This window comes from Phallusia mammillata, chromosome 4 (assembly GCF_965637545.1).
Source record: "Phallusia mammillata chromosome 4, kaPhaMamm4.hap1.1, whole genome shotgun sequence".
Classification (NCBI taxonomy): domain Eukaryota; kingdom Metazoa; phylum Chordata; class Ascidiacea; order Phlebobranchia; family Ascidiidae; genus Phallusia; species Phallusia mammillata.
In genome coordinates this window covers 14333143-14348192 of record NC_137255.1, presented here as the reverse complement: position 1 = coordinate 14348192, position 15050 = coordinate 14333143, and the positions used below count along the sequence as shown (strand labels likewise).

General features: G+C 36.0%; 3 protein-coding genes across 4 annotated transcripts; 2 read left to right on the top strand and 1 right to left on the bottom strand.

The window, feature by feature from the left end:
• The first annotated feature begins 868 nt into the window (after nucleotides 1-868).
• On the top strand, nucleotides 869-4339 carry LOC145223279 (outer mitochondrial transmembrane helix translocase-like). Its single transcript, XM_080089676.1, has 8 exons — nucleotides 869-1110; nucleotides 1187-1286; nucleotides 1392-1520; nucleotides 1591-1682; nucleotides 1781-1908; nucleotides 3359-3536; nucleotides 3613-3788; nucleotides 3894-4339. Exons 1-8 carry the CDS (start codon nucleotides 931-933, stop codon nucleotides 4021-4023), a joined length of 1113 nt encoding a protein of 370 aa, XP_079945802.1. The 5' UTR covers nucleotides 869-930; the 3' UTR covers nucleotides 4024-4339.
• A 542-nt stretch (nucleotides 4340-4881) lies between these two features.
• LOC145223278 (ran-binding protein 3-like) lies at nucleotides 4882-13528 on the top strand. Of its 2 annotated transcripts, none has more exons than XM_080089675.1 (12): nucleotides 4882-5914; nucleotides 6435-6614; nucleotides 6733-6807; nucleotides 7996-8120; nucleotides 8245-8367; nucleotides 8808-8924; nucleotides 10947-11051; nucleotides 11497-11560; nucleotides 12236-12405; nucleotides 12536-12659; nucleotides 12763-12902; nucleotides 12965-13528. In XM_080089675.1, the coding sequence occupies exons 1-12, from the start codon at nucleotides 5848-5850 to the stop codon at nucleotides 13325-13327; spliced, it is 1653 nt and encodes a 550-aa protein (XP_079945801.1). In that variant the 5' UTR covers nucleotides 4882-5847; the 3' UTR covers nucleotides 13328-13528. The 2 variants fall into 2 exon arrangements, with proteins under 2 accessions (XP_079945801.1, XP_079945800.1); XM_080089674.1 differs by having other exon boundaries at nucleotides 4884-5914; nucleotides 7996-8126.
• A 494-nt stretch (nucleotides 13529-14022) lies between these two features.
• On the bottom strand, nucleotides 14023-14974 carry LOC145223280 (dynein light chain Tctex-type 5-like). Its single transcript, XM_080089677.1, has 4 exons — nucleotides 14859-14974; nucleotides 14598-14727; nucleotides 14435-14538; nucleotides 14023-14188 (listed from the first exon to the last, which is right to left on the bottom strand). Exons 1-4 carry the CDS (start codon nucleotides 14969-14971, stop codon nucleotides 14023-14025), a joined length of 513 nt encoding a protein of 170 aa, XP_079945803.1. The 5' UTR covers nucleotides 14972-14974.
• Nucleotides 14975-15050: the final 76 nt, after the last annotated feature.

Below are 15050 nucleotides of genomic sequence, written 5' to 3'. Positions count from 1 at the left end.
TTGAACATGGGTTTTAGTGTGTGTTAAATTTCTCAAACCTAAAATGCGTGAAGTGCATGAAGTTTGTTACTTGCTTAAAAACTAGTTTACTTTACCGGCGCACCGCGTATTTCAGAGGTGCACAACGTGCGGCTGTACGACCACATGCGGCCACAGAGGCGAGTTTGTGCGGCCGTGAACATGTTTATAAAAATAAACGCAAATAAAACTTTTTGCGAAATATTTTGATTTCCAAACTGCTCCAAACAAATTTTGTGGGACTGATAGTAGTACCAGCCTAGTAGCCACATGTGTCAGGCTTTTTGTACGCCCATTATGTGCAAATATTGCAAAAAAACAGGTATTACAAGCGTCACAATACAGATTATGACGTCATAAACAAAACTGGTGGTCATGCAGGCTGTTCAACTCGAGCGATCTGTGTATTAAGTATTATATTAACTATTAAGTTAGGAATTCAACAAAAACAAGCAGGTTAATTGGCGGTCGTCGGTAACATAGGGATCTGCGATGTGGCCGTCGTAGCGAAAGGTTGTCACCCGTCACCCCTAGTTGTGCAGTGTGCACCCCTGACTTGGATGGTAATAGTTCCGGTCACGTCTAAAACTGCGGGCCCACTTGGATCACTTGGCCCGCTTGGCCCAGCACTTCATGCAATTGAAAAACTGCGGGCCCACTATATCCAGTGCTTGTCACGTCTCTTGCAAGGAAAAACTGCGGGCCCACAATATCCATTGCTTGGCCCGTCTCTCGCAGGGAAAAACAGGCCAAGTACTGGGCCAAGTGGGCCAAGCGGGCCCGCAGTTTTAGACGTGACCCTAATAGTTCACATTAAAATGTGCTTGATTTCCAACAGCAACATAATTGTTTGTTTTATTATCTCTAGTTAACAAATAAATAAAAAACTTTTTTAGAATTGTGTGTTTCATAATGAAGCTCGAAATAACAGATATTGAGACAGGAGATCCAGCAAGCCGTGCACAAATTTTCAACCTTGTTGTTCGAATAATTTGCACTGGAGCTGCAGGATATTTTCTGTACAAATATGTGGACAAACTTATCAACATTGTGGACCCAACAAAAAAGCAGAAAAAGGCATCAGAAGAAAAGGTATTTCGATTAAAATAAAACATGTATTTTATACAGGTACATTGGTGATAAAAATCTGTATTTTTCTTTTTCTTAGGCACAAGAACTCTTGAAACAGTTGGGCAAAGGCAACATAAAGGACCTTAAATTGACGGAATATGAACTAAACATTGCATCTCAACTTATTATACCAAAAGGTGATGACTATTTTTCTGCTAACTTAGTTATTATGACTTGATTTTAGTTACATGTTACTTGATGTGTTGCTTTTTAGTTTAATGAATTATATATCTTTTGTGCAGACATACCAGTATCATGGAGACATATAGGTGGACTCAACGACATTATTGAACAAATTAAAGAAACAATTATCTTGCCCTTTCACAGGAGAGATATTTTTAAACAGTGCAAGTTATTTATGCCACCTAAAGGTAAGACTACAAAAAACTTAATAATGAGACTAATTTATCAAAATATATTTATAATGTACTGTTGTTTTAGGAATTTTGCTGTATGGTCCACCTGGATGTGGAAAAACCATGATTGCTAAAGCAACAGCAAAAGAAGCTGGATGTACTTTCATTAACATTGAGGTATCAAAAGTTAACACCTTTTTATCATGTTAGATTTTGACAAACATTTGTTGTGTTGTTCATTGAATATTGGCTATGCTATTTGCCATTGAAATCAGGTTCAACAGTTGACTGACAAGTGGTATGGAGAGTCACAAAAACTTGCAGCAGCCGTGTTTTCATTGGCTCACAAGTTGCAGCCAGCTATCATATTTATTGATGAAATTGATGTGTTTTTGCAAATGCGGTAAGAAAACCTGAAATAAAATACTATAGTTCTGTCTTGGTCAGTGTATGCTACATGCATCAACAAGAACAAACCCATTTATGCATGCATATATTTTTAATTATGGGTCCCCTTCCCTGAAGGGGACACATATTGTTTTTGTCCGTATTTTTTTTATTTTTTCTGTCTAACGCAGGTTTGTTATACGCGTTTGGTCAAGAAAGAGTGCTTCAAATGTATTTAAATTAGGGCAGAAGTTAGTTATTAATGTAAATTTGATCCTCCTGAAGTTTGACCTTGAATGACCCAAGGGTTCACCCACAGGCCCCCAAAACGATTTTTTTAAAAAACCGCTGTACTTACTAAAGTACAGCATCTCTGAGTGATATGCTTTGATGTTTGGGTGCAATGTAAGGTATTTCAAAGAATTTTGTATCTTTTTTTTCGATTCACCCATTTTCACCCCTTAAACCCCCAAAAATTCATTTCTGTCTAACGCTGGTTTGTTAAATGTGTTTGGTCAAGAAAGAGTGCTTTAAATTTTTTTCAAATTTGGACAGATGTTAGTTATTAATCCAATTTTGATCCTCTTGAAGTTTGCCCCCAAATGACCCAGCGGTTCACCCACAGGCCCCCAAAACGAAGAAAAATTAAAACCGCTGTACTGACTAAAGTACATAATCTGTGAGTTTCATGCTTTGTTGGTTGGTGCAATGTAAGCTATTCTAAAGAATTTTGTAAATTTTATTGGATTCACCCATTTTACCCCTTAAACCCCAAAATAATAAGTTTTAGGCCAAAAATACAAGCCCTATTGTGCTGAAATGTTAAACAATTGTTTGCAATAGGTTATTCGTTCAGTATTTAAAATTTTGCCTTAATCGGCCAAATAGTTACTTTTACAGCCCATAATATGTGTACACTGTCAGTCAGATAGAAGTCTCAACTCTCAAGGGAGTAATTCACTTGTTTACGATTAAGGCGGGTGAATGCAACCGGACGGACGTTTTACGAGACAGTCGTGTCGGTGATTAGAATCAGCTGTTTTTGCGTAGCTATGCTATGTCGTTTTATTAAGTTATTAAGCACATTTTCAGTTGTGGAAAATTGTGTTTAAAAACTGACCTTGAACGACAATATCAAGGTCAAAGCATGAGATTAAATTAAAAGTATTTTTCCTGTTCTTTTTTACTGTTTTATGTAATTATATGACAATAATGATGCAAAAAGAAAGAGACAAAACTTTTAAAGTTGGGTTATTGCTAATGTTGGTTAAGTTTTTCCTTAAGAATCTTAAAATAACCAGGACGTTTGTTTACTGTAAATCCGCACAAACGTGCGTGTGGGGACCGATTCGTTTTTGCTTGCAAAAACAATCATATGTGTATAGTAAATTGGTAAATATCATGTAGAATATATAAAATGGAAGTATATCAGAAAGCCACCTTTCTAGTTTTATTTATTTCTTTAGATCTGACAGAGACCATGAAGTTACTGCCATGATGAAAGCAACATTTATGAGCCTCTGGGATGGTTTATCATCAGATAATGAAAGTCAAGTCATGGTAATGGGTGCTACAAACAGACCGCGCCAAATTGACCAAGCCATTCTACGAAGAATGCCCATCAGACTTAATGTGCCCATGCCTGTAATTACCACATGCAAACATAAAAATGCCAGTTAATGAATAGTGATAACCTAATGCAAACACAATCTTTATGCAGGATGTTCAACAGAGAGCAAAAATTCTTGAGATTGTTTTAGCAGCAGAGAGGTTAGATCCCACTGTGAATTTATCTGAACTTGCAATTACACTGAATGGATTTAGTGGCAGTGACATTGGGGAAATGTGTCGTCATGCATCTGTTGCACGAGTTCATGAACACCTAAAATCTGAGAGGTATGTGGTGCAACATTTTCAATGTGTTTTTAACCCTGTGATCACACATTAACTGTTGTTGCATTGTTTTGTTATATCTCATTTATATGGAGTCTTAATTTTCAGGGATAGTGAAATGGCAGAGCTGCGTGCAATTCATATGGAAGACCTTGAAAAGGCCTCAAAGGTTATGCAGAAAAGCAAATGTTCTGAAGTTCCCTACCTATTTCCACAAAGTGTAGAAATCAGTGAATGAACTGAAGTTTGAATCTGTTGTACAATATTGCTTTATCACCTTGGGTGATTAAAAATCTGTTGCGATCCTTCGTAACAACTTGGATGTTGTTTGGTCATCATTAAAACATTTCTGATTTTGAGATTTTTGAAAAAACAATTTTGAGTTGGAATAGTAATTTATTGTATCAAATACATGTTTTGTTATTTATACATGTGAAAAACTGTGTGCAAGTGTTTTGCAGTTTTAGGAAATGATAAATGTAAAATGTTTTGTTTGAAGCGGTTTTTCAATGGACAACAAGCAAGCCTGTGTGCAAATATAAGTTGACAATTTATTCCGATTCATTGTTATAAACAAAGTGGATAAACATGCTTGGCTGATCAATTGTTTGGCAATGTGCTTTTAAAAAAAATGTCATAGCCACAAACTGGGTTGCCACTAGATGGTGTCACACGCCGTTTACAGTTGCAAAACGTTCGTGGGCGAAAAGGTGGTGCCTTTGGTTAATGTAAGCAATTGAACTCGATTCAGTCTACACACTGTAGTCCATCAAGTAGTCCATTCGTTTATATACTAGGTCCCGCGTTTAGTGGTGAATACACGATTACACGTGCCAAACATGGCGGACACCCCAAAAAATATAGTCACTCTTTTTGTAGCATTATGAAATATTGGTCATGATACATTTTTAAAATGAGATTTGAAACAAAACCATTTTATTAGTCAAGTAACGTTTTTGTTGAACCGAATTCGGAACCCAAAGAAAACAAATACTTTTCCGAAACCTAGCGGCCCTATCAGTTCATTCAAGCGTTAAATTATAAAATTTATTTTTTATTTCTTCTGTAATGTGTCTGTTGTTTTTCACGTGGACTGTATTAATTTGTTTTGATTAGTACAAAACATAGCGTCCATTGGAACAAAACTGAACTTTTGACACTGGCAGTTATGGAAAAAACATGAACTTGTCAATAAAAACTAGTCAATATTACTAAGGTTTCTAATTTCTTCAACAACTTATATTTTATTTGCGGTTTAAAGCCGGTTGCACTTAACTCCTTAATTATGAAACATTTGTTAATGTTTATTGTTGCAGTGTATATGACTAGGCTTAGTACGTAAATTCAGAGAAGCGAACAGTCTGTGCGTTTTTGTAACATTTTTAAGACAAATATAGTGAATTGCCTTGCTCTTACATATTTAATTGCGATATTCAAAGCAAATAACTTTTAATTGCTAAATTATTCAAGTCTTGCTAATAATTATGTAGTAGAAAACAGAACTATTTAGGTTAAACGTACTAATGAGCAAAGTTCCGCAAGTAATCAATTTTGTCTACCAATGAAGTTTTTGAAGAACACATGTTTATGTTGTTCAGATCAATGAACTTTAGTATTTAACTAGAGTTGATTAGGACATATTCTGGTGTTGCAGCTAAAATTGCATTACTTAGTAAGATACTACTGTACATGTCATATACTTTAAACAATTCAGAAAAATATGTGATTTTATGCATTAAAAATTTAAACTAACCCTAAAACAATATATATTCATTAATGTTTGATTAAATCCATAAACAAGTAGCTGATGTAAATCTTTGTGGGTCGACTTATAATGTTTATGCTGGATACTGTATTACATATTTTGATCTTCCAACAAAGTTGCTTAATTTGAATTTAGCCATACATGTAAGCAATCAGTTACACATACTTCCAAGCATCTTTTCATGGTATTTGATTTTTAAAATATTGCAGCATTTTTTCGCAATACATTTGTGGTGGTATATGTAGTATAGTAAACAGGTGTTGGTTTACAGGAAAATTGTAACTAAATTTAATAATAATGTCCAACTCACCAACTGTGGATTCAAATACAGAAGTAAAGGATGATAATCCTGGTTGCAATGAAGGTACTACAGAGGGCAGGAGTGCAAGTTTTTAGGGGTCAAAATATACCAAGGGTATAAAATACAAAAATGAATTAAACCCCAGTCATGGCAGTTTCCGCGAGATCTAGGGCTTGCAGGATCAACATGCCCCACATTCGCAAATGCATTGCACACACCAAGTGATAGTGGTCAAGACCAAGATAATTAAATGCCAAATTTCTGTGTGCAGCCCTCGAAAATTGGCGTACAAAAAAAGTTTTTACAAAAAATTGTGTGTACAGTTGCAATACTCTATATACTGCCCTAAACCCCTTTAACTGGGTGTACTGGTTTGTGTTTGACCTTTTAACTGCATACCAGACTATACCCAAGTATTTAATTGCTAAATTAAACCTATAGTTTAGGAGCAAATTACTAAATTGAATTGAAAATGTATAATTGTCTGAAAAGATATCTTAGTTGGCAAAATGAGTCCTAATTTATCAGTGAAAAGGATTGTACCTTGGTTTTGTCAACAATGCTTTTCTACTCTTTTATTCAGCTGATCAGCAGCAGAGCATTGATTTAAAGCGATCTATGAAACGCGCAAGGACTGGTTGTACATCCTCTGATAACAATGATGATAGTGAACCTGATGAGAAGCGGCCTACTTTTCGTTTGCAGCCACCAACTTTAATTCATGGCAAAGCGAAACCTGTACCTAAGCAAGCAGATGGAGAGGGTATAATAAGTTTGTTAGCTTTATATTGATCAGAGTCATCATTGGTTACCATTTATTCCTTTTGTGTTTCTGAATTCTGCTCTGGAACTTGTTTTACAATTTAGCTTATTTTTTGTAGATAACACCACAAGCAAATGCAAATTTTTACAACCATCGAAACTTTCAGTTCCATCAAGCTCCACAGCTGCTGCAGGTACAATTTATGAGTGAATAAAATGGCCTAAACTTTAGCACACCAAAGTTGTACGTTTGAACCTGATGGTTTGATATCCTATTACTTTTTTCAATATGTTAATTTTGCCAGAGAGAAGCATAGGATGTGATTATGACTATAAAAACCCAATTTCAGTTCAATAAATTCTTATAATTATTTATGACATTTAAATTGGATTGAATTGGTCCCAATGTGAACATACAAATGCCTAAAAAAATGGCCACTTTTGTTACTCTCAGTACCGTATTTTACAGATCATAAGGCGCAATTTAAATCCTTTTTTTCTCATAAATTGATCGTGCGCCTTATAAGCTGGTGCGCCTAATGTATCAAGTAGTGCTTTATTGCCTACCCTCAAAACCAGTACCGATACTATTATTATATAAATAAACCACCGTCTTACACAATAAACTACGGTAAAAGCAACTAGCAACTGTGATATTCACCAGGCTCATTTTTTCTTTTGCTCATTTTACTATTGTGACTTGCTTACATTTATTACGTAACAAATAAACTTTTATTTCTCTTGCTCCTCACAATTGTATAATGCGAATACTGCTTATATCACCCTTAAAATATGTTGCGTTTTATAGCCCAGTGCGCCTTATGTATGAACAAAAAACTAATCAAAGCAATTTATTGAAAGTGCGCCTTATAATCGGGTGCGCTTTATGGTCCGTAAAATACGGTACTTAAAAAAAAACTATGAATAAATTTAGAATGTTTTTGGCACATTCAGTAAATCAGTTTGCAGGGACTGTACAGGATTGCTTACAAAGCATATGCTTTTACATACAAACAACAAAATATATATTGAAACCTGTTTTGTTCGTGTCCACCTACTATTATTTCTGATGAGGAACATGTTGGTGGGCATTAAAATTATTGATTTCTTATCAAACATTGTATCTAAAATATGCTGTCAATAGAATGTGAATATTTTCTTTTTAATCTTGTTCTTGTTGGTTTTAACAGGCATTACCTGGTCCTCCTGAAACATTAAAATTGCTGGTTTTCTGGTTTTGTCACACATCTTAAACATTTAAAGTGAACAAGTGATACATGTAAAACATGTAGCAAAGTGATACATGTAAAACAAAAACATTATTTGCTTTTGGTTGTAAAGTTCATTTTAAAACCATTTATGCTTGTCTTTTTAAATTTTAGTTGCTGTAGAACCTGCCCCTGCACCTACTGAACCTGTTAGGATTGGTCGTCCTGTAGTATCACGAAGCAATCCATTCCTTCTTATGGCAGAAAAAGAAAACAATGAAGAAAATAGTGAAGTACAAGTACAAGTGGGTTCTAATATTAGTTTTAGGGGTTGAAACTTTGTGATCATTTTCAAGTTAATATAAAAGCTGCTTTACATTTTTTTTACTAAAACAGTGTTCATGTAAAATGATTTTTTTTAAGAACAACAACAATCAGGAATCTGGATTTGTATTCGGAAGCAATCTAGAGGGACGAGCCAAAGTAAATGGGGCAAAGGAAACTTCCTTGCCTGACAGCACCACCGACACTGATGTTACAGATAAGGTACTTTATATTTGTGAAGTATTTGCAACATTTAAATTTAAAAAAATGTGTTTTTATTTGCTTGCTTGTCATCTAGGTTTTGCACTTACGACACAGTGTTTAGAAGAAGGTTGGGCCTGAAATGTTTAAAATTATTGGTTTAGTTTGTGCTTAGTTACACAATTCATGATTTAAAAAGTGTGAAACAAAAAAAAACAACTTTTTTTCATGTTCAAATGAAGTGTTTGCTTGTTGCCTAAATAAATAGGACCAGAAAAATATTACTTGATATTTCATGGTGAACGGCTATGGTAGTAAAGTCACCAACCTAATTTTTTTGTAGTTATCACGATATGAACCAATATAATATGAAGCATTTAAGGGACACATTTTGTGTAAAAAGTTTTCTTTTAATTATCCGCCCTTTTCATTTTGCTTTTACTGAAGTTGTCTTTTACCAGGAAACTGATGGTGGTGAAAAACAAAACCTTTTCCTTTCAAGTAGTGATGGTGCCAACTCCTCAGAAACAACTCCAGGGGGATTTGTCTTTGGAAGTAAGATGGAAGATCGTGCAATGGTTAGTATTGTGAAAATATAATGCTATTTTTATGTGTAAAATTGGCTAAGAATAACTTGTTATGGGTCCCCTTCCCTGAAGGGGACACATATTGTTTTTGTCTATATTTTTTTTTTCTTTTTACTTTTTTCTTTTTTTCTTTCTAACGCAGATTTGTTCCCACGTTTTGGTCAACAAAGAATGGTTCAATCTTTTTCAAATTTACACACATTGTAGATATTGGTCTAAAGATGGTCCATGTGAATTTTGACCCCGTTTGATCCCTCGGTTCACCCACAGGCCCCCAAAACGTGAAATTTTTTGCGCGGATTTGTTCCCACGTTTTGGTCAAGAAAGAATGGTTCAAACTTTTTCAAATTGACACACATAATAGGTATTGGTCTAAAGATGGTCCATGTGAATGTTGACCTCGTTTGATCCCTCGGTTCACCCACAGCACCCCAAAACGTGAAATTTTTAGCGCGGCTATTGTTCCCACGTTTTGGTCAAGAAAGAATGGTTCAAACTTTTTCAATTTTACACACATTACAGATATTGGTCTAAAGATGGTCCATGTGAATTTTGACCCCGTATGACCCAGAGATTCACCCACAGGCCCCCGAAACGTAAATGTGTCTAACGCTCGTTTGGTCAAGAAAGACACTGTAGGCAGAAGTACCAAGAGAGTAACTCACTGGTTTACGATAGCGGGAGGGCTCAGCTTGACGTCGGACAGACGTTTTACGAGACATCGTTTCAGTGATTAGAAATCAGCTGTTTTGCACAGCAATGCTATGTCGTTTTATTAAGTTATCACTCACATTTTTAGTTTTGGCGAAGGTTTTACACCTATGACGTGATTTAAGCCTAATAACCGTGCTTCGGTTTTGTACATGTCAAGAAAAACTTTGTTAATAAAAGTTAAGATGAAAAAATTAACTTGACTTTTTTGCCAAATAAATGTTTTTTTAAATGCTCGCTGTCAGGTTGGCCGCCGCATGATCACGGGTTACTTAAGGTCAACTAGTCGGTATTACAAACACAGCTCAGAACTTTCTTCATAACGTAGCGTTTTTTTAACAATCAATTTAGGAGTCAATACTCAAGGCATGTATAAATTAGGCTTAACAGTATTGTTGAACACGAATGACGGCGTGTAAAAATCACCGCAACATTTGTTTACCGTAAATCCGCACAAACATGCGTGTGGGGACCCATTAGTTTTTGTTTACAAAAACAATCATATGTGTAGATCAAATGATGTGTATAGTAAATTGGTAAATATCGTATAGAATATATAAAATGGAAGTATATCAGAAAGCCACTCTTCTAGTTAAATGTTAGTTTACATCAACATGGGCCTTCTTCCCCAAAGGAGCTCTCACTCTAAAAATTTTTGCAAAGACTTAGGTTCCTCGCAGCCCCCTGAGCTGATCAAGTAATTTACACACAAAATAGTGTACGTAGCTGTAATCTAGACATCGCTGAGGTCCACTTCCAATGCCTCAAAGGTCCAGGTATGGACCACAGTCCCTGATGTAGGTTGTCAACCCATGTCATAAAGCCTTCCCAGCACTTTGTTTCTGCAGAAAAAAACATGTCTGTGTCGAACTGTGTTGTATATGGGCTTCAAGGCAGAATAATATGTTATACTTTTTTGACTATTGAAGCTCAAATGACAAAACGAGCGTGAAACCCTTGCTTAACCGTAAGTTAGTCTCATATTGAAAAAAATGTGAGTAAAAACTGTCAGCAAGAAATTAGCACCCCATATTTTTATTGCATTACTCCTTTTTTGTCACTTTTCAGTTTTATTGTGTGAATGAAGTTTATGAGACTATGGAAACTAAACTGCTAGAAATACAATTAACCTGATTGGTGGCTACATGCCAAATAAAGTACATTAACATCCAAGTGTACGTTTGGAAAGTACAGTCAAATTTAATGGGTGGTTAGAAAATTAATAGGGGGAGTTGTAAATAAAAGAAGACATAAAGTATGATAAAAGCAAACATTTAATTTTAACAATATGCTTTGTTTCAGGTAAATGCGGAAACTATACCTGATGAACATGAATCGGGGGATAATGCCTCTAGTGTATCATCTTCAAGTTTTGTTTTTGGACAAAATCTTGCTGAAAGGGCTAAGGTAGGTTTTTATTTTGTTTAATTTGCAAGCATAAGAAATTGACCACTTGTTTTGGGGCAGTTTTTTTATTTTGTTTAACAAATTACAGACAACAGGTATTTATGCTGGGTGCTTGGCAAAATATTGAAGTGATAATCGTGTTTAAAGTAACATATCAAAAGTTGTAACTGGTAAAGCATAAAATGATTTCTCACACCAAGTGGACCAGTTTTTTTTATTACACTTTTGTCTGTTATTTCTAGGCAAGGGTAAGAACTTTTATATTTAAAGTGTACAAGCACAAAGAAGGTTCCACAACTTTAAAGCATGTTTTATTTTATATTTCAAAAAGTACATTTTATTGTACCACAGTACCTATGTTTGTTTCTTGCACCAGCATTATGTCAACATAGCTGCATACCCAACCAAAAACTCTTGTTCATAATTTTACCTCTCCTTTCCACAGGTTTCACCAAAAAGTTCCGGTAATGAACCTGTTTCATTTATGCCTCAACCAGCAGTGGCTGAAGGTATATTTTTTTATTTGGTTTGTTTTTCAGTTGATTAATATGAACTTATAGGCATACAGTAAATCGATTTAGTGATAAGTGAAAAGTTGAGTTGTTCTGTTTCGTGGCATACACACTTATTAGTTTTTTTATTGTAAATGTGTACATATGCTAACTGAATTCTTAGTTTTTGCTGCAGGCAAATACACCATTATTTGTACTTTTATCAGCAAATCTATATTGCAAATGATTCCAATCTCTGTGCAAACTGCTTGCCTATAAAATGTACAGCAGGTTACATTGTGTGACTTAAAAAGCAGGTTGCAGTTTTCGGAAGGTGTATTGTCAAACTCCATGTAATTGTGAAGTCTGAATCAGATTTCTTACTGTTGTCGTTTACTGTAGAGGTTGAAAAAGTCAACAAACACTGTTCCAATAAACCACAGTAAAACAGCATGTTTTGCGCCTCAAACAAAACTATCTTTTTGTCCCATTTATCCACAGCAAGTGTCCACAGTAAAGGTTATATTTTAATGTTTTACAAATTATAGACTGCCAGGAATTGCTAAACCTAACTCCTTATTGTTTTGTAAGGAGTCCATATTTTGTGTAATCTATAACCCCACTACCACGTTGCAACTCTTTTTAAAGCATTTTCCGATTTCAAAAGAAACAATTTAACATTATGCATTAAAGCTGATTCATCCACTGGGACAAAAGACAGTGTGGAGAAAAGTGGGGCATCATCATCATCTGGAGGTTTAGAGGAAAGTGCTGCGGCACATTTTGCAGCTTCACAGAATCGAACAATCATGCCTGAAGTGGAAGTAGTTACTGGCGAAGAAGATGAAAAGAATGTTTTGCAGGTTCTTTTTTTTTCAACACTAAATATTATCTGTCATGGCATGACATGTAGTGCAATGGCAGGCAGTTTCAGCTGTTTGACGATTTAGACATGTCCTGGAAATTCAGATACAATTGTTGTTGTTTTTTTAGATGCAATGCAAGTTGTACCAGTTTGAAGCTGTTTCACAAAACTGGCTGGAACGTGGTGTTGGTATTTTGCATTTAAATGATGGAAATTGCTCGGATGATGACTTGCATTTTCCATCCCGCCTGGGTAAAAAAAACTTTCCTGTTGTGGTGCATTTTAACCGTTAAGAACGATTTAAAAAATCGTATCCAGCAGTGAACTAAACTAATCCACCTTCTTCTATACTTAGTAATGCGGACACACGGAAGCCTGCGACTTGTTCTCAACACCAAAATTTGGGCCCAAATGACTGTAGACAAAGCAAGCAAGAAGTCGGTGCGCGTATCTGCTCAAACTGGGGATGGCAAAATCGGAGTTTTTCTCATAACGGTAAACACCAACCCTTTATAGTTTACTTGCCTTTTGTGATACTCTTAAAACGCGTCTTACAGGCTGCAATCAACGATGCGGAGCAAATATACAGAGCCTTGGAATACAGGATCCTTCACCAAAAACAACTAGAGGACAAACGAAAGGCACTGAAGGAGAGTCTTGAACCAAAGGACAGTGACGTTGCCCCTAGTGCCCCTACAACGTGTGACAATGATTCTAATAGCGAGAGCAAGGAAAAGCCAACCGAAGATAAAACTTTACCGGAATGTAAATCCGCTTCTGTTTGCAATAGCCAGTCGACCACAGCCACCGTTAACGAACTGAAGGACCAAATCGACGCACCTCCCAGTGAAGGTGCAAACGATGTCACTGAAAAGTCAAAAACCACCACTGAAGACCAAACCTCCGATGTGACTACATAATGTTGCAATGCGTGCATATCGCGTACGTTTGTGCCACTTTGCCAGCTTTTCAAGCAACAAAACTTTCCGTTCGTTGCCTGAATGCTATTTTATGACCGACTGTATTTAAGGCTTTTCGAGGCCCAGTTTGTTCCAACAACTTTGATATCTTTGCTGACTGTCGCACCTTTACCGTTACTTTTGGGGGGGATTTGTTGGGAGGGGGCTTGATTGTAAAACATCCTGAGGCGTCTGTTTAGTTGATTAAGGCTTGTTTTTCCACAAACAACAATGGAATTTTACAGACCTTGCCACAAACAGTACCAAATAAGTTCCCGCATTTTTGTTTATATCTCGGTAAGTATTTGGCCATGTACTCTGTGAAATACTGTCGCTGGCCAGATAACCTTTTGTCATATTACACTGACACCATGTTTCAACATATAGTTCAGCATTACCCTGGATCTACGCGCTTCTACATCCTAATGACCACACATTGTAAAAACAGGTTGTATTTTATAAGCTTCAACATTTCGAACTTCCGTTTATGTTGACACTCAACATTAGAAAGCCATCTCACAGGTCTGGTCGTTTTTTTTTTCATTTTCCGCCGCCCTATAACTTACTGTTTATTACAAACTTTCCGTAACTGCGAACAAATGTGATTCTTTTATGAAGGAGATCAGATAACACAGATGTAAAAAGTAGGGGTAAGGTTATTCGTAGTAAACTCCATAGACAGTTGCAGTCGCCCACAAAGATTTGCCTTCGTAAAATGCACAGACCCAGTTGTCTCTTTTGTCATCCCACAGACATCGGCTACCCACCCGGATTCCTTGATCTTGAAGTTGTCCAATGTGCACTAGGGCTATTATTTTATGCCTATTAAAAATACAAGGTAACTGATAAGCTTTTTGAAGTAAAGTGGGTGCCTAATTGTAATAATTATATTGGTCAGTTTGACCGCTGTGTGGCGCCCATACACTTGTTTTAAGCCAACAAATAAGTTATTACTTTGTCGGCTCATAATCGTTTATCTTTCGATTTAACCGTTTTTTTGTGAAGAACATATTAAAATAAAGTGGTTAATTCTTGATTAAGCTTATTGTCATCCACTTCTAAATTTACCTTTTGTACCCAAGATTTTGAACAGCTTTCACAATCTTGTCACCTATAGTTTTGCATGCTTGACGACAGCCCGCCACATTGTATTCGATGTCTTCCAGGTAATCCTAAACATAGGCGTTTGGAGAAGCAAAATTAAACATATCTGACTCAAAAATGCTCGCACCATTAAAACTTGTTCTGCTATGGCTTGAACTTTACCACATTCGAAACGTTGGTCAGGTTCAAGCTTATATGTATTCTGATATCGTGTCGAAAGTTTTTTGATGAGAAATGTTTCGCTAGTTGGATCTTCCCTGCATAAAAAAGGCACACAAAATTGGTGATGTTGTCATTATAAGGCTCCAAACAAAGCCCATGTTGCTTTGTTGTGCGTTCTTTGCTGATAAATTATTACATATTACATTGATTACAATAATCTCCTTACCCAAATGTACGAGTGCTTGACCCGACTGGATTGAGACGGGCAAGGGATCCATCGAACATGCTCCCCCTTCGTTTCATTGAGGAATTCATTACGCTCGCCATCGGATTTGTCATACTTAGAAACTAAAGAAGCAAGAAATCTTATTATAAGCTCATCAAACACACAAACAGCTATCCTGTGTTATTGATCACA